The 24,105-nt window shown below is 38.4% G+C and overlaps 1 protein-coding gene across 1 annotated transcript in view; it reads left to right on the plus strand.

The window, feature by feature from the left end:
• PRKAR2A (protein kinase cAMP-dependent type II regulatory subunit alpha) overlaps positions 1-22,581 on the plus strand; it is a 62,375-nt gene extending 39,794 nt beyond the window's left edge. Inside the window, exons 3-11 of the mRNA XM_054077036.1 lie at positions 2,567-2,619; positions 4,189-4,272; positions 7,858-7,964; positions 11,426-11,579; positions 14,672-14,773; positions 16,565-16,639; positions 18,354-18,419; positions 19,094-19,232; positions 19,762-22,581. Coding sequence (XP_053933011.1) covers positions 2,567-2,619; positions 4,189-4,272; positions 7,858-7,964; positions 11,426-11,579; positions 14,672-14,773; positions 16,565-16,639; positions 18,354-18,419; positions 19,094-19,232; positions 19,762-19,895 — 914 coding nt within the window. The 3' untranslated portion in view covers positions 19,896-22,581. The remainder of the gene's footprint in view (positions 1-2,566; positions 2,620-4,188; positions 4,273-7,857; positions 7,965-11,425; positions 11,580-14,671; positions 14,774-16,564; positions 16,640-18,353; positions 18,420-19,093; positions 19,233-19,761) is intronic.
• Positions 22,582-24,105: the final 1,524 nt, after the last annotated feature.

The raw sequence follows: 24,105 nt of genomic DNA on the forward strand, positions 1-24,105 counted from the left end.
CCTGCTGCTTCTGCATGAAAAAAGAAATCCCAGCAGGAGGTTGAAAAATGAAATAATAATGGGAAGGCTTTCTACATGACAGCATGGGAAGAAGTAGTATTTTTGCCACATTCTTGTTGTATATTTGTGGTGCCCATTCATGGGTAATACAGGGATGATTTCCATATGTAAGGAAGGACCTTAAGTCCTAGTCTGTATCCTTAGTGGGATTTATGAAGCTGTTTTCACCCTTGCTGGCTAAGATGAAATAGGGGAGACTTATGTGTACAAATCCTAACCATAGCCATTTGATACTAAAGTTGCAAAGGACTGTTGTTTTGATTACTGCATGTTTTAAGATAAGGTTTTGCTCTAATGCTGTAGTTTTAGCCATGGTAACTAAACTTGTTTTCTAAAGAAAATCTTGAAGAGAATTTCCTCATTTACAGAGCAAATTCGTAGCAATAACTTCCCTGCAGTTGAGACAGGAACAAAATCTAATTTGCCGAAGTGCATTTATAGTATATACTATTGTAGTGACTGGTAAAATATGGTGGTTGTAAGAAATAAAGATAATTTATCTCCAGTTTCACCATACTCTTTAAACCAATGATCCTTTCTTCTAAGAAAATGTTCCTTCTTGGAAAATCCAAAGCTTTCACAATAGACTTTGATCCTTACTGTAAAATGAAAGGAGGAGGAAAGCTTTCACACCAAAATGCTAATAATATTCTCTTTGTTAGTGCCTTTGTATTGCATATGAAGTGGATCTTTGCCTATCAATCCAAGTTCTGCAGCTTTGCAGGCATCTCTCTTCCTGTAATACAGTCATCTTTGGACTGTGTGGTGGACTAGACTTTCTTTTCAGCTGGGGAAGAATGCTGCTTATTCCTTGTAAAGTATCTGCCCTGAATGTGGGTGGACCATTCTGTTAAACTAAAAGCGTGTGTGTGTTGTAGGTGCACTGTTAATATGCCATTTCTATAGTGTTAAATGGTGCAAAACAGAAGAGGCAGCGCGACACTGGCTTTATTGTATGAGCAGTAACTACTCTGTAAATGTCTAATGATTACATGAGTTTTCACATTGTTGTTTGATAAATGGAATGCTTGTGTTGTATTCCAGTCTCTTCAACCTCTCCAGGAAAAAAAAAGGAATTAAAATCTGATTTGCTAGTAAAGATCTGTACCTTTTAGGCAGGGGGAAAAATATAAGACAGGTCTTCCCTAGCAAATTATGCCGGACGTGTGTTTTTTTATAGTCCTTTTGAAAGCATGATGACAAGGTCAGTAGTCCTGTATGTATTTTCAAATTATTTTAAAGTTGCTACATGATAGGCCTTCCATTTTTTTATTTTTTTTTTTAAATCTGCTTATTTTTACTTATACTTTCTAAGTCCATTCAGCGGTTCGATGTCACTGCAGTGAGCTTCTGGGCATCCTGCCAAGTCTTCGGCATTGTCAGGATGCTGGATAAAGTACAAAGAGAAATGCTTGCCTGTGTTTCCTTCTAAAATTTTACAAGTAGGTGGTGAGACCACCCTTATCAAACGCAGAGCAGAACTAGATGAAAACAAGGCTGACTCTCCCTTTCTCTGACTACCTGTGCAGCTTGTTAGAAGGTAGAGTTAAAACACTGCAAATGTCCACAAATTACTATTGAAGTCTGAGCTAGAGATACAGGCTTTTGGCAGCCAAAGGTGTCTATGTTTAATGTTCTAAAATTGTGTAACGGTGTAACTGGTAAGATAAGGGAAAATGGGCCTTTTCTGAAGTATTAATGCGGAACAAAAATGGTTTGAAATTTTAGAAGCTCACCATTATCACTGCCTCTATTACAATTGATCCTGTAGTTCTAATGGCATGTTTGGCAGAGCGTTTCCTATGTACTGCAATGTATAATTTCCACAAGAGTTCTCATGGTTTTTTTTTTTTAAAAAAAATCACTTTGTGTGTTTGTTGAAGTTGTTTTCATATTGCAACTTGGCATTCATTTGAGTCAAATGTAGTAAGAAATAGGAGCATATAGGGAAGAGGACTAAATTTTTTTTTGTCACAGAATATACCATGGTGATTGTTTATTTTTCAGGTTAATTTCTGTGTAAACGTGATATCTCTGTCTCGGGAAAATCCTATGATACCAGGTGGAATAAATGCCACATGCTTCCTTGCACTCATTTTTTGTGTGTTTTGCTATATACATCACACTGCAAAGAACAGAGCAGTGTAGCTGCAGTGTTTTTTTCCCTGCGTTTTAGAGAAGATGTTTGTAAATGAATCTGGAAATTGTCAGGCTTTAAGAATTGCAATGGAACCTGTGTACATGATTTGTAGTACTCACTAGGCACTATTACTTTGTTTTAGGTTACAGATCTTTTACACGAGAGTTTGAGAACAGCCATGCTGTGCCTGCTCAGAGAATGGACAGGATTTCAGCCTCTGACATTATAATGACATAACAACTAAAATAATTTTTGGTTTTTCTGTAGGAAAATAAAATGTAGAATAAAGGAATTTAAACTTGATTTGCTTCAGTTTCTCATGGAAATGCTTCTTTTTACTGAATTCTTCTCTCTGTTTCTTCCAAGTTTGTGCTGAAGCTTTCAATCCAGACGAAGAGGAAGAAGATACAGAACAAAGGGTAAGGGTGGGTGGATTGCATTGTGCATGGTTCCGTCTACAGTCTGACAGGCAGATGTCTGTATGTTGCTGTTACCTTATAACTTGTGCATTTCATTCTGACATTGACAAGTGACATTGCCCTGAAATGTAGGGCCACTTTGTCTCAGATGCTTTTTTAGTCACTATAGATTTTAATATAATTTTACTTCAAGGGACTCAAGAGCTGTGCTTAAGTCTACCATCTATGAAAGTGTGGATATTTTCCTTTCTTAATTCTCTTAAATGCTTGTTGAGGCAATCCTAGAGTGTTGATGCTGTTGTGAATTATTAGTTAAGATTTACCACAGCTGTTTCTTCATGGGTGCTTAAAATTCCTGACATGCTTTTTACTGCCTTTCTTGTCAAAGCAGTTCTGCCTGGGCAGGAGAAATACTCTGTTGAAATATTTTGAGGCTGTGGCCACCTGTTGTTCTATTGGTTTTGGATGCTGGGAATTTCTAGGAATTGCAAGTTCAGATACTGTAATTGTATTTCTTTAGAGACGCTTTTATGTAAGTGAATTCCTGTAGCTTGGCTGGTGAGAGCAGTGTTTTCTCTGGACTTCCAGTGTTCTATTTCTTGAGATGGAATCTAGGATGCTTAAATTTCTGTAATGAAAATCTAAGTCTAATTTAATTTCTCTTCAAAAAGAAGAAAAATAAGCTGCTATAAAAAGAAAAATAGACTGTGAGTGTGACTGATCGATCAAATGTTTATAAACGTGGATACATTTATTCTATCAAAAGTCTTAACTTTCCTGATGGCTAATTCAGTTTTCTTGGAAAAGTAAATAAAAATCTGAGATCTGCTCAACTTTGGACAATGGATTTTTAGAAATGCCTACTAGTGTAACTAGTTTTTGGCATCCTTATTATTACAGAAATATAGTTAATGTGCTGAATGTGAAGTATTTAATATTTTGATGTTTTCATAAAGAACCTCCCAAAAGCACACATAGAAACATTTCTATGATACAGTGAGTGTTGGTTCCTTTAACCTGATGAGGTGTTTCTAATGGGAAAAAAGCAACAAAAAAATCTCTCAAACAGCAAAGCTTTTATTTAAGTAATTTTGTTAAAAAAAATGCAATTCTTGGATAACTTTTGTTATTAGGTGAGTGATACATATATATATCATAAGTCTTATAAATTACCTGTGTGCCAACAATAAGTATATTTGGTCTAATAAAGCCAGAGTTTAGAAAGAAATCTTGACTTTTTCCTCTGTTCCAGTTACCCAAGCCTTGATGTATCTGTGGCTGGGTTAGAAGGGAGATGAAAGGAAAAAGCATCCTCTTCTTCCTTGTCTCTCTCGACTGTTATTTTGCATGTGTTAATTGTCAGCATAATATTATTTCTTATGTCTCTTTCTTTCATTCTATCTTGCATTGTGTGTTTATATGTAAATACTGTTTATGCAAACAGCAAAAAAGAACTGTTTACTTTGACACTCTTAAATTGCCTCCTGCTTTTTCACTCTGAAGTGAAAGTTCAGTCTGTAATCATATTTCTTTGTTGTCATGGTAGTTTTGTTTTACTTTGTTTTAAAGATAGTTCATCCGAAAACTGACGAACAGCGGTGCAGACTGCAGGAAGCATGTAAAGATATCCTGCTCTTCAAAAACCTAGATCAGGTAATACCATTTTAAGGAAAACTTAACTAGAGTTGATGGTTTGTAGGTACAGGTAATAGAATGATCCAGACACTTGTTTATGTTGTGATAGTCCATGGGTTATTAGTTATAGGTAGGCTGGATTGGGACATGTATTTGGAGGTCAACAGCCAGTGAACAGTATAAACAAACATGTTAAATTGTCAGTTACTCTGATTCAGATGTCACTCCCTGCAAATTCTTTTTTTTGTTGTTGTTTTTAGAGAAAGTTTGGGATTTTTAAACATTCTTTTGCCTACCTTTCAGTTTTTGCTGTTGGGTACCATTGCACTTGATTTCCTTTTCCCTAGGAAACAGTTAATAATTTTATGGATGATTTAAAAAGGAAATTACTTACACAATTGTGATATTGAACACTGTCCACACTTGCATGATTTCAGATTGCTGCACCTTTTTCTTAAATGCCAATGTCAGTAAATTTTCTGTAATTTAATGTAAAGCAATATTTTTAGTGTTCTTAATCTTACTTGTCTTATTTTTTTTGACTGAAGTTGGCTATTAATTACTCTTTGCCTCAGCACTGAGTTTTAATGATGAGCGTCTCCATTACATGCACTTAGTATTCTTAATTAGTATGATTTTTTTTTTTAATGAGGATCATAGGATAGATCAGGGTCAGACCTTTGGAGATTCCCTAATCCAGCCTCTGAGAGATCGTAGAATAAATGGATCTTATCTCTAGTCTGGTGTTTCCATGAGAAAAAAAAAAACCCCTGACATCTCTACTAAAGGGTGGAGAAGAATGAAATCCATTAGACCAGTGACCGTCCCTGCAGCTGCCTGGTTTGAGTCAGTGAGCTTTGCCTGCGATACAAAGGTGGATGTGATAGCTTATGGCTTCAGAAACCCTGCTCAGCTTGCCTTGAAAACCAGGAAGCTCTTCCAGTTCTTGGTTGCTGTACAAGCCCCAAGGGTCATTGAGCTGCATTCTCAAAATAATTCTGGAAAGCTTTTGATTGCAGCAGGCTTAAGGAATTGACATTCCGTTAAAACATTTCCTTGAAAGCTGTCCTTTTCAAGACTGGCCTTTTATTATTCCTGTAGTCATTAAGCCTATTTACATAAAACACTTTAAAGGTTCCTTTTGCAGATGACCTGATTATGTACAGGAAAAAATTGAAACATTTAAGAACATTGAGCAGCTTAAGGAATATGTACAAAATGTGATCACCATTCAAACTGAGTAGGCCAATCTTTTAGCTTCCAGCAACATCATACAGAAGCGAAAGTTAATTACCAGTTTATATTCAAGATGACTTCGAAAAACAAATTTGAGCTGAGAAAGTGTGCTTGGAAAAATAGCACTTCCTTGGAAAAGCTTTTGAAGCTGTTGAGGAGAGAAGTAATGGAAACAACTGAACTGCAACTAAGACTTAAGCTTTAAAATAGCACATGGCTGAAAAAGATGACTGGAGTCCTTACATTGATTATAGTATGATGATAAGCACTTAGAGAGGGAAGAGTATAAAGGGAGTACAGAACTTGCATCCTTTCACATGTCCTCTTAATAATTTCTTTTTAACTCCCTCTGTATACTCTGGCCGGTTTGGGAGGCTGGCTGTGGGATACCCACTGAAAGGCAGAATACATGGCTGCTGATTTTGCTCAGTGTATATTGTCCTTCAATAATGGGGAGGAACACTTTCAAAGTAAGGCTTAAAATACGTTCTTATGTTTCTTAACCTCTAAAAAGTGTCGTGCAAAACTGTTAACTATGAACTGACAAACCCAACAACAAAACTTCATTAAACCCAGTTAGGAGTGAATATGATTGTGTGACTCAAGTGTCCTGGCCAAATCCATTCCTTTTCCACTGGTTGCACTTAGGTCAACTGTGCTGAATTTAGGCCCAGGTACTCAACAGCCCTTTTAAATGTCTTCACTTGCATGAATAGTTGCTCTTATACTTGGTATCAAACACAGGGGAGCCAGTGTCCAGCAGATAACTTCTAGCAAGTTTCATGTAGAACTTCAGACTGAAGTTGATTCAGATTGTCTCGGAGTTTAATCCTGAGATTTTTGAGCATCCCCAATGATAAACCTGATTTAAGTTTCAATGTAAAGTTCTGAGGGAGTAGATAACTCATCTCCTGTTAAAAGCTCTGGATAATGTATTATGTGTAGGCTCTACAGTATCTTTTGAATGAGTATGTGGAATCCTAGCTACAACTGAATTTTGTACTGAGCGAGAGCATAGACGCTTATCCTTTCCAGCAAGGTCTCAAGCATGCTCAGTACCTGTATTTAAAGCAAGAGAGGTTTTTAGAGTTCAGAATCTGATGAAACTTGTCCTTTTATTGACGGAAGAGCTCAGTGTTTTATTTACTTAGAATAAATCCGTCTGCTTATCCTCAAAAAAACCCCATTATTTAGTTAGTGTTTTTAAAAAGCTTTTAATCTGCATTGCCTGTTTTTCTGACAACTGCTACTTAAATGCATGCTGTGAAATGTGGTTAAAATAAATGGCTTTCATGCAATGATTCTTTGTTTAGTTTAAATATCAGGAGAGTGTGTAAAGACAAGAAAATAGGATTCTAGTGAAAAGATAGGCAGTATTTTCAATATAGTGGTGCCTACAGATGCTGCTATGATTATTCCCAACTTAAGGTACGCAGTAAATATTTCAAGTGTATCTGGCAGCATAAAGGCTAGGTTGTCTGTTCATGCAGTATATTTTTAGAAACTCAGTTGTGATCTGCATCTTCGACTTTGAACATCTGTTCATTGAAAATGCAGAGAAAGTCTATTGTTAATGGACTTTGGAGTAATGAAGATGGTAAAGCAGCTCAGCATTGAGGTGAGATGATATGCTATCATCTCTCTTGGCTTTCACAGCTTCTCTGGCTGTGCTGCCTGCAAAAAAAAGTTAGTCATGGCACACTAGAGAAACCTAGCTTGAGTCTGCTTTGCAGACCAGCATTATCCTTTTTTATGTATGTGCTCCATCTGTACCTGTCTGACCTCGTCCTATGCTGGAATTGCAGGTTCCCTAAGACACAGATTATCTATGGAAATAACTCTGTATAGAGTCTTGTTTGGTGTATTCCTGATCATGACTGGAGCTCTTTGATGACAGTACAAATAAGTTACTGATACGTTGTGGTGTAGTTTCTAGACCTATATATATATGTAATGAAATGTGTACTGTTGACATAAGTCAATAGGCATCCATTGCTGTGAAGCTGTGTCAGATTATACCAACTAAGAGCTTGCTGTACGCTCGTGCTTTGGCCCTGAAAATATATGCATAAGTTAAACCATTTGGACATGAATTTGAGATAATAGCTCTGCTCTAATGGAAATATTTGTCTACATTATTGAACATATATTAGTAAGCTGGAAGCAAGTGAGGTGCTAGTGGAAATCAACATTTAGTATCAGCATTTTATATTTACATACAGTAACAATAATGCAATGCATGTTGCACTTCACTATCCAGATCAAGTCAAATGAACTCGTCCTTGTCCAGCAATAAGGGTGAGGTGTATTTTCTAAGACTGTTCTGATTTTTCTTCTTCCCCTTTGCCTCTCCCGTTTGTTTTGTAGGAGCAGCTATCTCAGGTCCTTGATGCCATGTTTGAGAGGAAGGTGAAACCTCAGGAACATGTGATTGACCAGGGTGATGATGGAGACAATTTCTATGTTGTTGAGAGGTAAGGAGCTGTGCCTTTGAAATGTAGAGTGTGGTTTTCTTCAGTTTCTTAGAAATGGCAGGGAATGCTTACAGGACAGTTCCTGAGGGAAGCTTACTTTCTGCAGTTGTTGGTTCTTCCTTTGATCTTTCAATTTTCCCTTTTAGGCCCCCGTTGACTTATAGATCATTTGCCCAGTGGCAATCAAATTTGACAGAGTTGGACGTTTCAAACCTGCTGGGTTTTACCACATTCTCTGTGACTGCAGAAAAACTCTAATATCACTTTCTCCAAGGGAAGGGCCACAGCATGAGCTTGCCTATAATTTGTTCAGTTTAGCTTCCTTTGCTTCTCTTGGTCGTGTGATTTGTATTTTCAGAGTGTAAGGTGCCGATTTGCAGCTTCTGGCATCAAGGAAATTCACGTAGTAACTTTATGGATCGTATATGTGTGATAAGCATATAATGGAGTGTGTGCGCATACACATTTTGAGTATCTTTTACTCTTTGGAAGAAATTCTGGCTAATATTACTTTTAATCAGTGTATTTGAAGAATTGGGGATGCAGTTTTATTTCCTCCTGTAAAACTGTAATGTTAAACAGAATATTACTGACCAAACTATAAATGTCTGTTGGAACATAATCTCAGCAAACTTCTTTTTTGACACACTTATCTTCCTTATCACTCAAATAACGGCACCAGTAATATTGTACTGAATGCTTTTAAAACAGTTCAAGACAACATGTTGCCTTTTGAATTGTCACTTATGCTGTGTATAATGAATTTGAAGAAGAATTTCTAGGTTAGAAATTGTTCATTTTAAATGGTTCTTGTTCATTTTAAGGACATTCCCCTTTCTGAATAGTGGAATTACATATCATAAAGCTACCTCAAATATATTCTGACCATATACCTCTTCCCCTGTCCTCTACCACACCATTCCATTAGCCTAAACCAATGCTCTGTTTCTGCACTCAGTTATCTCCCTCAACAGCTCTGCCTCAAACCAATCCTGTGTCTTTGGCTAGACAGGATACGTTCCTTCTCTTGCCACATTCACTGGGGGAAATCAGGCTGTCCTTGGGAAGAGTAAGGTGCTGCAGATCTGGACTCAGGGGAGCCAGAGCCACCAGCTGTGAAAAGATGAGATGTATGCAAAGCAGTGGTTCCTAATCTTGAGGAAATTTAAACTCTCTTTGGGAGCCTCTCAGAAAATGTGAGATGCCTTCAGCCTGTTTTAATTTGTTTCTGTGTAAGGCTCTTAACCTGTTGGTTACAAAAAAGCTCTTCTTGCTATGACTTCTAAGCTAAAGTAAAGAAGTTAAACGGAATTCCTTTTTGATATACAGCTAAATGTTTTTATGGTCTTGGTTCTACAGATGAAACGCTATTCCACAACATTATTTTCTATCGAGAGATAGTTGGATTGGAAGTCTTCAGGTTTTTAAGTTTTCGCTTTGTTTTACTCTCAAGGTGTAAGACACCAGTAACATAAATAGTTGCCAAGAGTCTGTGGCAGAAAGGCTACATAGTGAGGGAAATTAAAGTTGGCCTTGTCTAGCAATAGAGCATACCAGCCTTCGCTGTAAACACCAATTCAGCTGCAACTCTTATGTTGGCTATTCAGTTATTAGGAAGAATTCTACCATTATAAATTTTCTGTCCTGCTCTCTCCCTTTCCAGTTTTCTTCCAGTCCTCCTCCACCCCCTAACTCCTCATTTTTTCATGCAAAAGAATAGCAAGATACTTATGGAACACTACAATATTTCCACTTGCCTGCAAGTGCTAATTCAGGGGACTCTGGCTCTTTCAAGGCATGTCTTGTTACTTTAAGATAAGTCATTAATGCCTAAATATCCCTGAGGATTAGTTCCCGTCTTAATGAAGAGTGACTTTGTGTTGCAGATGTAATTCTTCAGGTTCTTGTCTGCATAGAAAAACAGGCTTTCTGGCACAGGCCATTTTTTCCAAAGTCTTGTGGTTGTAATACTTCCTCACCTGATCGCTTTTATCCGTCTTTTACCATGTGCAGATGGACAGCAGGCAGGACAGATGCAACTTGAGGATTCGGGAGCTGTGTAGTGCCTACTGCAAGGAAAGGAGAGCCAGGACAAATGTGTGTTGCATGGCTAAATACTAGTGTGCTTATCACTGCTGAGGAGGCACCTGATGAGTCTCTGCTGATAGAGCAGTCAGGGGGGGAAGCGTTGGCCTCTGTTGCCTCCTGGAATGGACTGATCCTCAATCTTGCTGAGTTGCCCTCTTCTGCTTTTCTCCCTTTTTTTTTTTTTTTTCCGTGGGGTTTTATATTTTTTCAGGTCAGTATTTTTCTTTTGAGTCCTTGAGCTCCTAATGATTACCATCTCAACAGTTACACTTTGGTCTGTGTTTTTATTCTTCTTATCTTGCAGGGCTTTAGCTCATGGGTTGTCTTACAGCTCAGCAACAATTTTCTCAATAAAGCTAAGCCAAGGTTACCCAGTAGGGCCTCATCAATTTAGTCCTTGGGCCACAGACAGCTGAATGCTCGGCTGAAGGTTACATGGCTGTACTTATTGTGAAATAAATGGCACTAGTAAGTGACCTTCAGGTTAAGGGATGGGAAGAAGTTGTTGCATTTGCTTAAGGTGCCCAAGGATGGCTCTTCTAGATCAAAAAACCCTCTGAAGATAGTGGCGTTTGGTACCTCTCACAGAATCATAAAATAGATTTTGGACATTACAAGGATTAGTGAAACTTTCTGTCATCACTAATCGTTATTAAGTTTACTGCTAGCATGCTGTTGGTTTCTTTCTCTGTCTCCTAAGTGTTAGTAAGCAGTAGAGTGTAAAAAGTGCCTGGTAAGGATGTCACGCAGTCCTCACGTACCTGCCTTCCTCCTTTAGTTTTCTGGGTGACAAAGAGAAACTAAATTTCTTGGATCTTCTGACATGTCTGAATCTGACCCATTTACTATTGATCCAGTAGCCAAACTTTTCTCTGGGCCTCAAAGACTAGTACAGTAGAGCTTCAATTCGCTGTGCAAAGCTTCCTCACTTTAATGTATTTTAATTGTTTGTTGGATGCAAATAATGTACGACAGCAATGCTCTCACTGAGAAAACAGGTAAAGATGGATCCAAGTAGCTCCAAAGAGGCCTCACTGGGTAACACGCGTGCTGTGAAAAAGTACTGTTAAAGACAATGGAACTACCTATCACCCTGGCCAGAATACCTGCAATAGCAGTTTCAAAATATTATACCATGCAGAGGAAATCAAGTGGGTCCTGACCAGACCTATCAGGAGAGAAAGGCTTTGAGAGAATTATTGTGAAAGCAACGTAGATAGAAGCAGCTTCGTATCAGGCAAATGAAAGGCTCTATAAAGCATGTTCCATCTCACCTAGCAATAAAAGAACTATTTGTTTAACAGGAAAAAGCTGTTTTTCTGATTTTTCTGGAATATTGTGTAATAAAAAGCATCTATTCCATTGTTTTCCAGGGGATTGTATGATATTATTGTGGCAAAAGACAACCAGTCACGCTGTGTGGGCCGCTATGATAATCACGGCAGTTTTGGGGAACTGGCATTGATGTACAACACTCCTAGAGCTGCCACTATTGTTGCCACAACAGAAGGAGCGCTTTGGGGACTGGTAAGGAAAGGAAATTACTCTCATATACTTAATATTTTAGACATTAACTCACTGCATCCAGTGCTTCTTTTGGTATGGCTCCTTGTCCTTATATCTATTTTATCGTGATCTGTGATTGGACCTCCTAGCATAAGAAATCCATTGTGTAAATCTTTTTGGCGAACTTTCTAGAACAACTTGTCTGTAAAAACTGTATCACTAGTTTTATCTGTCCCTTTATTAGTTTTTATTTGCTGTAATTGTGGCTTTTGTTAGTGGGCAAAAAAACCCCTGGTGCTGTTTTCATCCTGCAGAGGACAGTGGAGGCATTAATGCATGTATTTTATGGGAAGGGAATACTATCTAAATAACATTATTTATTTTCAGCTCACCTTCCTACCATTTTGTCTGCTTTAAGGGGAATGGGAAATTGTTAGGTATCTCCTTGAGGATGTTAGTAACTTGAAGAGCTAGGAAAACTGCACAAGGATTTGTTTTCCTTCAAAATAAACTGTCACGATATTTTTGGTCCCTTTGTATTACCCTGGAAGAGGTTGTCGGGTCAGCATGACCTATGAGATACCCAGCTAAGTGATGGTGTTGCTTTGTCTCTCGCTCAGCGGTGTTGAATGTGAAGCTGTAGACATTAGTCTCCTTTTTTAGTTCTTTTCTCTGTACTATTTGGATAGGGTTATTTTCACAGTGCTCTCTTACTCATCTCTGAGGGCTCACATAATAAGCCGATTGTGCATTCAATGAAGCATTTGAAACCAGAAGTGCTGTACGCTTTCTGTGTGCACTGGGCTCCTCAGCAACCAGCGCTGGGGCCTGACTGTGTGTTGTGACCTTGATTACAGGACTGATAGGCTGCTACACACTGCACGCTTGCGCAATCTCAGCTCTTGCTGAGAGATCTGACTTCTGATTTCCCTTTTCTTTGTGAGCTGAAAGAACAGATTTTGGGAAATCAACCAGAGAGTAATGTCAGAATCTAATTTCTTAAACGAGACAGAACAAAGCAGCTACTACAAACTGAGCTCATTCATAGAAGGAAGAAAAAAAGATAGTTCTTTGTTCTGGTTTGCCTTCAAAAAGAACTGCACAAATATGGTTAATTTTGTGTTTGTTTTCTGTGATACATTCACTTAATTGGCAAGGTATAGTTGAAGGGGGATCTCTTGCTAGTCATCTGTCCTCTGAAAATTTTATTAACTGAGGCTGCATTTTCCTGCCTAAAACTTCTGTTATTTCTTCCAGTTATTCAGTCATTGCCATGTTTTATTTTACTATTTTGTATCTGATGTAATTTAAACATTATATTTTTATTAGTATGCAGAAGCCACTGCTAAGGCTCATCGGTTATCTGTCATTTAGGAAATGTGGATTACTCCTGCTGCATTGCAGACTTAGACCAACAAAAGCCTGGAAGGCTCAGGCACAAAGCAGTAATCATATGTGGGTCTCTTTTAGGGCAGAGAAACATCCTCACCCTTTGCTACTGAGTGTGCTGGGGGGCCACACAAGCTTCCTTCACTGCTGTGCCTTTTGTGTTCAAATCCTGCTGCTTCTCCTTCCTCACTGATATTGTCAAACAAATGAATTCTGATTTTTTTATGCTTTTGCAATTCCCCTGACTGTTTCTGCACCTTTCTGCTTCTCCAAGCATGTACATTTGAAGAGACTTCTATCCCTGAATAATTTCTTTCAAAAATAAGAGTAAGAGTCCCTCATGCTTTATTATCTCTTGTTCTCCTTTGGATAACAACAATACCATCTTCCTTTCATCTTTCACATCCTTCAATCTTTATATTTCACTGTATCCAACCTTTATATTCACCTGTATTATCATTGCTTCAAGTATTTGCAGCATGCATCCCATAAAACTGCTCTCTTCAACTGAAAATCCTTCTTAACCTCAAAATGTCTATGCTAAGGTAGCAGTTGATGTTTTCAGAAAATGAAATCCAAGCATACTTCTCCTTTCCCGTCTGCCTTTTTCTTCTCCATTTTTAGACTTACGGCCTCCTGTTGTGTAAGGTAAACTCTGCCACTCTCCCTCTGTTCATAATTCAGTGCTGATCCTAACAGGGATGATGGGCGTGATTGCAGTGTAAACACTAAGAAAATTACTTGGTGGGCAGGTGTCCTTCTGCTTAGCCTGGACGTGCTGTTTAGTTCCAGCTCTTGTGGACTTTCTTGTTGCCATTTGCCAGCCGTTGAGCCCTGCCTTTTCCATCTGGAAATAGAAAGCATTTCATGATGATTTCTGACCACAAACTCTTAAATATGTCTGCCCTGGCAGGTACTGAGGCAGGAGCTGTGGGTGAACGGGCACGCTTGCTTTCACACGGGCACGTAGTGCCGCCCTGTGGCCACGGAGCCCGCACGGCTGGCTGCTGCCCAGGGAAGACATCAGCGCAGGAGGGCTGGCAGGCAGTGGGTGGGAATCTTACCCCATATTTGGGCTTCAAAAACAAACCAAACAATTTTTCCATCAGGAAGGTGCTTATGGTACACGTGGTCAGCTGGCAGTTAGGAAGGAATCACTGAAAAAAGCTGCCTCTTGGATCCTAAAAGGTGGAGGAGTGAATGAAGCCTCTTGCCGTTTGGTGCTCTGTTCCTTACATATTTGAGAGCAGTATAAATCTCCGGCTTGCTTTTGAAATCTGTGACTCGAGAAGAATATGATTCAGACTTAATCTTGCAGTTGCCTTCACAAATAAGTGTTGCAATTCTGGTTTTGAATGGCTTCAGCAAGAAGAGCACAACTTCTTCATTATATGTGAAAGCATGGAAGAGAGATTAACAACTAACCAAACACATACCAGAAACTCAACCCTGAAAAACAGTACAAGGTAGACAGAAAAAGGAATTCTTAAATGCTTCTCTGAGAAGGAGCAGGTGTTATAGCTCCCTGGTTTTCAGTTTATTACTGCAAAAAGTACTCTCACAAGAGCTGGTGCTGTCACCATTGTGATGAATATGGTATCCTTTTAACAGCTGGCTCCTCAAACACGATGTTTGTTGCAAATACTAGTTCATGTTTGTCAGCTCTTTAAACAGAGCATTTTAGTCAAGAGGAATAATGTATTTCTCTGTGCTGTTTCTTACAGGATCGAGTGACATTCAGGAGAATTATACTGAAAAACAATGCAAAGAAGAGGAAGACATACGAATTATTTATTGAGTCTGTGCCCCTTCTTAAATCCTTGGAGGTAAAGCCTCTTGGAGACATCTGCATAAAATTCTTGCATTATCATTAGCTCTGCAGTCAGTGTTTCCGCTAGATCAGAAATCTGTGTTGGTTTTGTTTAGAACAAAGTTTTAAGATCTGCTTTGGTATCATGTTTACTGTACAACTTAATTTTCATTTTTGAAGTTGTACAATATTTTTTTGTACGCTTTGTTCACAGCAGGCAATTTGCTGATTTTTATCTCAGTCTGTGTAGAGATTTGGAAAAAAAACCAAAACACCACAAAACAAAATCCGACTATAAATGTGTCAGAGGACAGATATTGAAGTGAAAACCTGAACTCAGGTCTGTTGTTCCCTTTGAGGGTGTGGTGTTGAAGGAATGATACAATCACTGGGATATACTTTATCAGCTGTGAAATCGTTTTAAAATTGAGACAAAGCTGTGGGACATAGTAGGTTTTGCTTTAACCTTAACTGATATTCAGAAGGTTAAGAAGAATAGGCTAGAGGCAAATATTGCTACCTGGGAACAAAATGACCAGGCAAAGCGAGCATACATAATGTTGATGTGTTTTCAGCGTGACTTTAGGAGCAATGTATAAACTGCCACTTCTAAGCCGTTGATTCAGCCTGCATCTTCAGAGGGCTTTTGGAGCCATACCAAACTGCTTTGAACACTAGCATGAGTCTATCTTTGCATTACACTATACTTGGCTTTTCTTTGTTTTCTCATCATAAGGATTTTTTTCAGCATTAATGTTTGGTGTTTGAGAAGAGCTTTTAATCCATTTGGAGAAGATTACAAAATTGCCGAGTATCATTAGAAGTAAATAGCAACCTTTAATATATATTATTTTGGACATAAACTGGTAGCTGTGGAAGGGGTAAATCACAAAACACCTTCTCCCCCAGTGCCTGGCTTACGCTAGTTCCATCAGACTGAATTTTTTTGAGCACAAAAATGAGTCATAAATATTTAAACATATAGAAAAATAACTCATTAACACTGGGTGGCTTTTTGCATGACACACTGCAGTTGAATCATGTGTGGATCAGAATTAAATTTCTCAAACATGGGCTAGATTTGAGGTGCATTTGTGGAATGAATGGATTACAACTGAATCATCTGTTGAAGTATTAATTTTAACTGTAGGATTTTCTTCCTTACCTAACACGTTTTTTACAGTGCTCTGAAGTAATAAAATTGTTTTGTGGTGTGGGAAACACTGGAGATAAATTTAACTGTTTTTTTTCCCTTCTTGTTTGTGAACACTAGGATGTGTTTCATTGCAGGTCAGATTAGTACCTCCTGCCCTTGCTGCTGGGTGTCCTGTTGCAGTGCCTGCTCACAATTTAGAGCTGAAATCCCTTTTCATAGCCCCTTTCTCCCTTCACTCTAGAAACGAGTTCTGGGACACACATACCCTACACATATTCAACTATATGATGACTAAAATGTTTTGAAAATGTTTTGCTGGTGTTCTTATTGAAATTTGTTCTTAAGAAGTTTGACATTTTTCTGAGTAGTCTTCTTCAAATTTCAATTGAATCTTAGAGGGAGGGAAACCAGCCAAATCAGTTATTTGTTAACTTTGAGGGTAAGAAAAGACACGAGATAATTTTCTTTCCCTGTTGATTACGGTAGTCTTGAATGCTGTGGTGCAGTATGGCCATGTCATTATAGTAGTTGTATTTTTCAGTACTCAGGTACTGCATGTTTGTATATTTAGTGAATGCCTTTTCAGGGCTACAAGTTTTACCAGAAGTGTTCTATAATACATGATTAGTTTAACTTTTGTTGTTGTTCCAGGCATCAGAGCGAATGAAGATAGTGGATGTTATAGGGGAGAAAGTCTATCAAGATGGAGAACGTATCATTTCTCAGGTACTTTAAGTGTAAATTTCTCTTTATTGTTCTCCTTTCTCTGCTTCTTTTTTTTCCTGGAGTTGACTTAAGGAATCCTATTACTGGGATCAACTGGGCATCACTTACTTTTCTCATATTTTGAATTTATTTAACCACCTATTCTATTACTTTAGCTTCTGGGTTTTTCTTCTTTCATCTGTTTAGTTTTTTTTTTCAAATGGTCTTTGCAAGGTTTTGAGAGGAGCATGCTTTAAACTGAAATTAAACGTCTGTCTGTGTGATTTTCCATGAAAGCCTTCAGCCAGACATTTCATAGGCCCTTATGAACAGATTAAACGAGTCACAAGCATGTAGTAAAGGCATTTCTTATTCCTAGGCCTGACTAAACAACAAAGCCAAACAACTCAACAGGAGTATGGTTTGGATGAAACTAAATGAAGTTAATTGGGAAAATTTTAATGAGTTGGACTCAACTTTTAGTTAACTATACTAAGAAACTATCAGGGTTAATTGAAACTGCTTTTTTCCCTGATGGTCTTAAAAAGAGTATTTCAACAGTGGACTAGTCTAACTTCAGTTGCCAGCCTTTGGTTGTTGGTGTACGTTTTGTCTGTTGTAAGAGATCAAGACCAGAGTGGTGGAACATGAGGTTGGACAAACTCAAGCTAAAGCTGTAGGATTTTTTGGCCGTGACACAGACCTTCTTTTGAACACTATTGCTGATGGAACACTGGAATTTTGCATTATTTTTAGCTTGAGGTTGCTTTGTTTGTTGCAAAAGCGCTCTAGTTCAAGCAGAAGCTAATGCAAAAAAACTCCTTGGCTTACCTGAAATTGCAGGCATTTGATTGTAACCATAATTTTGTTTTATAGACAGAACAACTCCATGATAATGTCTTGAATAGTTAATGTTAATTACCTTGAATGTCAGATAACTTTGAACGCAGGAGAACTTAGTTTACTGATAAGCAAATACTGCCAAATTACTTATCTCCAAAGCTACCATTGTGACTTGAAAATCTTGTTGCTTAAGACCCTGAGAAAACTGAACTCTCAGCAAAATGAAAGCTTATAAATCAGTCTCAAAACTGAGAACTCACACAATCAGTGATCCAATTATGCACTTGGATTTAATCTTTTGTAATAACTGAATTAAGGACAAGGATGTAATTGCCCTTAAAAGGAGGATTAGTAGTCTAGATAGGTCTGGGTGGTGGTAATACACTGCTAAACCTGATGAAATTTTTCCTTGGGAAAGATGTGACAGCTCTTACATTACAGCAGTTGCATCAATACCGTGAACCCCTTTTCTCTCATGGATAATTTTACATTTTGATTATTTTTCTGGAATTTGATCCTTCTGTTGAGGGCCGTATGCTTTGAAGCACTTGAAAATTATTAGTGCCTGCCAGTGTTATGAGGACATCTCCCACTCAGTTTGTTTTCATTCTTTCAGAAAAATATGTACTCTTTCAGTAGCGTGCTGAGCGTGTTAGTTCAAGCTGTGATAGATGGCAAGAGCAGATGTTTTATATTCAGGTCATAATCATTTCTCTCCATCCTTCCCATTACATTCATAGTTTTCTTGCCCACTTGACTTAACATCAGATTTATCTCTTTCCTCACATTGTTTCAGATGTTTGCTGAGCTGGTCCCATTCCCTTGTTAGATCCTTAAATTAAATATATACTTGTACAGTAAAAATAACTTGGGTTTTCTTTCCTCTTCACAGGGTGATAAAGCAGATTGTTTTTACATTGTAGAATCTGGTGAAGTAAAAATCTTGATTAAAAGCAAGGTGAGTTCAAATTGGGTGATTAGGCATTAGGTCCATCCCTGATTTGATCAATTAATACAAGTGGTATGAAAAAACCTATCCTCACTGGTTTTAAGATATTATTTTATGATATTTATCATGCTCACTCATGTGATGTAGGTTGTAAATCCCCATGCCTGTTCTGAAGTGGCCAGAAGTCACTTTACTAAATTTTGGGAAGTCTTTTGCTTGTATTTGCTCCTCTGCAGACTAACCCGATACACTCTCCTTAGCCTTAAGAGTGGAGATGAAACTTTTCTTCTAGGATTATAGAAAACTGCAACTTGGAAAATGTGTGATCTGTTATCTCTAGTGACATACTAGAAATTGCATCTCTGTACAGTCTGAAGCACCCATGGGGAGCGACATGTTGTGCGTGATAAAACCTGTTAGGCAACGTAATGGTGGTTCCCAAAGCTGTAAAAGTAAATATCTACCAATCTCAAAACTTAGGGGCTGGCATACACATTTTTATCAAACTTTCAATTGAACATGGTGTTCGGGTGCTCTACTAGTACAGAGCATGGCGTAGGTTTTGCTAGTTTAAAAGGCCTAAACCAATGAGCTGTTGCACATCTGTAAGATATATGGGATTAACTGCAGCCTCATACAAAGACAGAACTGTATGCAAATAATGAAAATGTACTGTTTAACAGACTATGACGAGTAAAGAAGCTAACCAAGAAGTGGAAATTGCCCGGTGTCACAGAGGGCAGTATTTTGGAGAACTTGCACTTGTTACCAACAAACCCAGAGCAGCCTCTGCCTATGCTGTTGGGGAAGTCAAGTGTTTAGGTAAGCAGATGTTCTGTGTTTCTAGTTACCCTTTTCTGGTCTTTGCTCTTTTTGTGAACTGTGCTTGAGTGAGCAGCTATTTGAAACCTAGCAGCCTTTCAGTAACGTGGTTAGACATGAGAAGCTAAGGGCAGGGGCTGGAGCGGATCTCCACTTTGAATTGTGAGAAGCACTGCTGCTTCCTTCCTGCAGATTCTGTTTTTTCTGCTTGTGTAGCCTATACTCTTTTGAAGGGGTAAGTAGCATCAGCTTCTTGTCTACAGCTTGTTGTCACATACAGCTTTCAGGTCGTCTTTTAGTATCTGTATGGTGTGCATTTGGCTTCTGTATTTATCATTGAGGTTAGGTGTACATTTCATTAATCTTGTTTCTCCAAGTAACATTACAGAGGGAAAATGTGATTTCTGTTTCTTTGGCTTCCATTGAACCTGAATGGGTTGGAGTGGGGGGTCTGTGTTCTGAGTTCAAAAAATAGATTGATGTGTCCTTTCTGACAAACAATCTTGTTTTCACTTCTGTTCCTTTGCAGTCATGGACGTGCAAGCATTTGAGAGGTTGCTTGGACCTTGCATGGACATTATGAAGAGGAATATAACACATTATGAGGAGCAGCTGGTGGCAATGTTTGGCTCTAGCATGGACCTGTTGGATCCAGGGAATTAGGCACAGGGTACCTCAATGCCTTCTTAGTTCAAGACACAGAAAAGCCTCCTATCAGCAACACAACTCACAAGGAAAACAGACACTATGGAACAGTTACTGCTGCTGTCTTCTTGGGCATTTTAGAAACCATAAACAAGTCTCAGCACAGATGGACTGCTCACTCCCTGCCTCCACTTTGCTGCTGATACTTCATTATTAGACCTAGACTAAAGATGATTTTAACCCTATGTTCACTTACTTGGTTCAGAATGGCATCTGTCCAACAGTTCAAGTGCCTGATATGAAACCCAAAGTGTGCAAGATACAGAAGCCTCTTTCCTTCTGGTGTTACTGTTGGGATAAATTTTCAGATCAGATTCTGTAGTGTGAGGTTGCCTGTTCTACAGAGGCAACCTGTGGAATACGAGCCTTTTACAGGCTTATGACCTTCATCTGATGCTTTCTTTACACAATGTTAAATTTGCTTTTAATTGTAGCATCCGGATTTGGAGTTAAAATGTCAACAGAGCCAATTAATAAGATGGCACTGAAGTTTTCTTCTACCTGCTGAAAGCAGCAGGTACTATAGCTCTTTAAACCAAGTAAAATGAGCTGGGGACAAGGGAGGGTCTGCTTAGCAACAAAATGCAGAAAATGAAGCATTAGTATATTTTAAGTGTTTTCTGAGCAGCAAAGAAAATAGTTTTATTCTATGCTGCCCAAAAAAGTGCAGTGGTTCAAATCAAATGAAGGTATCGTGATTGTCATCTCCCCAAATTTGCTCCTTGTTCCTGACACCAAGTACATTTTATTGTGGTGAGATCACAATATATGACCTTCTCTTGCTTACAGAGACCCTTTGTACTGCTAGATTTCCCAGGGCGCTGTTGTTGACTGGGTCAATTTTAAAGCTTTTTAAGGAGGTGAATGTTTTGTAATTTAAATGAAGACTACTTCTGTACTTGTTTACAGAAGCTTCCCCCAGTCCTAATGTTTCACAGTATTCTAACTTCATTAGACACTTGGATGCTTCCAAATACCCTGTCGATTTGCTAAACTTTTCACAAGTTGGCAGCATTAGACTTTGTAAAGCAAATGTCTTTCCTAACTACACAGTTGGTGTGTTTGAGGAGTCTTTTTGGTTTAGGTGATAACTAAGCTAATGATGTTTATCTAAAATACCTGTTAAATTTGCATCATTTATTGGGTAGATTCTCTTTCTATAGCTTTAATGGCCTAAATCGGCATACTGCTGAGATTTTATCAGAGTATTCTCTAAACAAGAATCAGACCATAAGAAGGACATTTTAATGGTGTACAAACAGAATATTTATATTAAGACATTGAATTTGTAGGTAATAAATTTAGTGACCCTTTGAATTTGCATTTTTCCGCAGCTCATACAAAACTTAACTGGTGTTTTATGGGGTTATAAAATTTTAATTGTGGATGCTAATGTAACAGAACCTGCTGTTTTTTTCATGGCCACGTGAGCAAGAATAGAAGGATGATAATGTTGAATTCCTGCTTCTAGTTACCACAGTGGACATTTCGCTAAGGCTTGAGATGCTTAGCTGCAACTCTTAAGGTGATTTCTGGATTTTTCCTTAAATGGACAAGCTCCTCCCAGTTCCTGCAATATGAGTAAGATGGAAACTTGATAAGTTTGAAGGACTGTTGTCCAGTTGCTGTAATTGGAGTCATATTTTTATATAATGCAAATGATTTGTAATGGACACCACTGAACTAGGTGTTTCCATATTATTAAAGTCCTGGTTGTGATGTCTAGTGGCTGTTCTAACTGCATGTATTTTAGAACAGTGAATTTCCCTTGCTTTGCTGGGCTGTTTTTTTTTGTTGTTCTTGTAAATTACAGCCAAAGAAGCAGCAGGTATTTCATTCATGCTTCCAAGGTTTAACACCAAAGACAAAAACGTTCTTTTGCTTACTGAATTGACAAACAAAAACACACAAAGAAACTCCAACAAGCAAAACCACAACAGAAAATTAAAAAAAAAAACCCACTCACCAGGTCTTTACATTTGATAACGGTTAAAACTTTTAAGATATATTGGGCTCTAAGACAAGAGTCCTTTTGAAGCCAGCTTATGGCCATCCTATGAACCAGACATAAACTGGTCTCCAAAACAGTCTGAGATTCTGTGCTGCCTAAACTGTCGTATGAACTGAAGAGAAACTTGCTGTGAATAATCCTTAGCAGGCCTTTGTTATTCCCAGGCAGAATATCCTCCCCTTTGTCCAGAGGAGCCTGGCAGGTTGGGCTACCTTACAGATGTCTTCTGGTTCCTACGGCCTTTGGTTCTCTGCTGGACAGGACTGTGTACCTCAGCGTATGCAGGGGTTGGCAATTGTTCAGAAGCTTCATCAAAAAACAGACAAGGCTGATGTTAGATTCTTAAGGTAGCTCTGCCTGGAAGGGAGGATTTGGTGGTGTCTAGAAGTCAAAAGAAAGGATGAGAATGTAAAGTGAAAAGGTTTGGATCCCATGCAAGCAAGAAGTTTTGAATTTTTCTCTTTCTCTAGACCCTAAAGCAAAGCCATACTGAGCAATACCATCCAGTATCCGTGTGACATCATTCTGTAGTGTAAAGAGGCAAGCTAAAAGAGAATGAGCCTGTAAAAAGGCTTGTCCATTTAAGAGTTGTAATTTGTGGTGTGCCTGATTAGAGTGGTCTCGTTGAAACAACCTGTACAGGTTTGGAACATAAAGATAGTGAGAGAAGCTCCTAGTTCGATACTCAGCATTGCCAGGTATCTGGTTAGACCACCAGCAGGGAGCAAAGCTGGAAAGCGTGTGTGGCGATACCAAAACCAGGGATTAAAGTGAGGTGCCTGATCATAAAGACCTGCCTGCATCACTGTATCACAGCTCATTCCTTTTCACTATGACTGTTCATTGCAATCATCATGGAGAACGAGCCCAGTTGTTTTGTTGTTACTGCTCAGTGTTTTGTAAATCTGCTGTGAAGTCTCTAAAACTGGCAGCAGAGAAATCTAGTTTTTAATAGAAGAATTCAGCAGCAAAGTGAGCAAAGAGAGTAGTGTCTTTGAGCCTTAGAGGGGAAAGAAGTCTCTTGTTTGTTATTCTCTGCTTGTGATTGTTGTGAAGTCGGTGAGAGGAGCTTTCAGTGGTCAAATATCCTGGCATGTGTTATTTCTGTTAATGTCACAGCACAGGTTTCACAATGTAACAGAACAAAAAAAAAAAAGGGCAAACCTGTTCTCTTAATGCAAAACTTTAAACCTTAAAACTTTAAAAACAAAGTGCAATTTTGCACAGAGGGCAAAACCTAAAACCCCTTTGAATGTCACTTCCATTCTTTCTTTTCTGTTGGCTGAAAGCAGCTCTTGTTTTTGACGTGCATTTGCAAACTAGTCTTGCCAAAATACAAGTGCTTTGGGTTTTTTACACTCCAGATTTTTTTTTTTCTGTTATGGTTATTGCTGATTATTTTCACTTTTTTCAAACCATATACTTTATTTCAAGAGGCCTTCCTTGTGGATTTCCTCCTGACAGTCTGCAGGAATACACTATTACAAGATGGAAGAGAAAGTCACTAAGTGCACAGAACACTCGATTATTAGCTGGCTGGAGCTAATAATGTGCTACTGTTTTTTTCTATGCTCTGTGGGGCAGGAGGGGAGTTAAATTCTGCATAAAGTTGCTACCTCAAGGCTCCAAGTGCATTTCAAGGTCTTTCACTTGGGAGAATTTCATAAGACAGTTCTTAAAATTGGTCTGTTCTTTTGAGTTGTGTGTTTTTTTTTAATTGATTCATTGAGGGACCCTTATTTTAATTCATTTTACATTTAGTACTTGATTCTCAAAGGATGAACACCTGTGCAGTTTGGTTCTTGCACTACAGTGTTGAACATGAAAGAAAAATATCTGACATATAAGCATTTGGTTTTAACGAGTCAAACCACTCTGGGGTTCAGCTTCACCTTTGGTTAATAAAAAACTGACCTGTTGTGTCCAGCCTTCCTGTACCGTCCTGTGTGTGCTCTTTATTGACTCCCTGCAGCTGACACAACTTCCACAGTGCTTACCTCAGGAGTGGACTTCACAGCAGCTAACTAGGTTTACTCTGAGTGCCTGAGTCACTGTTGCTTCTGTTATCAGAGCCTTATGGAGAGCAGCCTATTAGAATAATCAAAAGAGATTTATACGTTACCTGACCGCCCAGTTTTGCTGTTCGGTGATAAAATT

Source organism: Cuculus canorus, chromosome 11 (genome assembly GCF_017976375.1).
Source record: "Cuculus canorus isolate bCucCan1 chromosome 11, bCucCan1.pri, whole genome shotgun sequence".
Classification (NCBI taxonomy): Eukaryota; Metazoa; Chordata; class Aves; order Cuculiformes; family Cuculidae; genus Cuculus; species Cuculus canorus.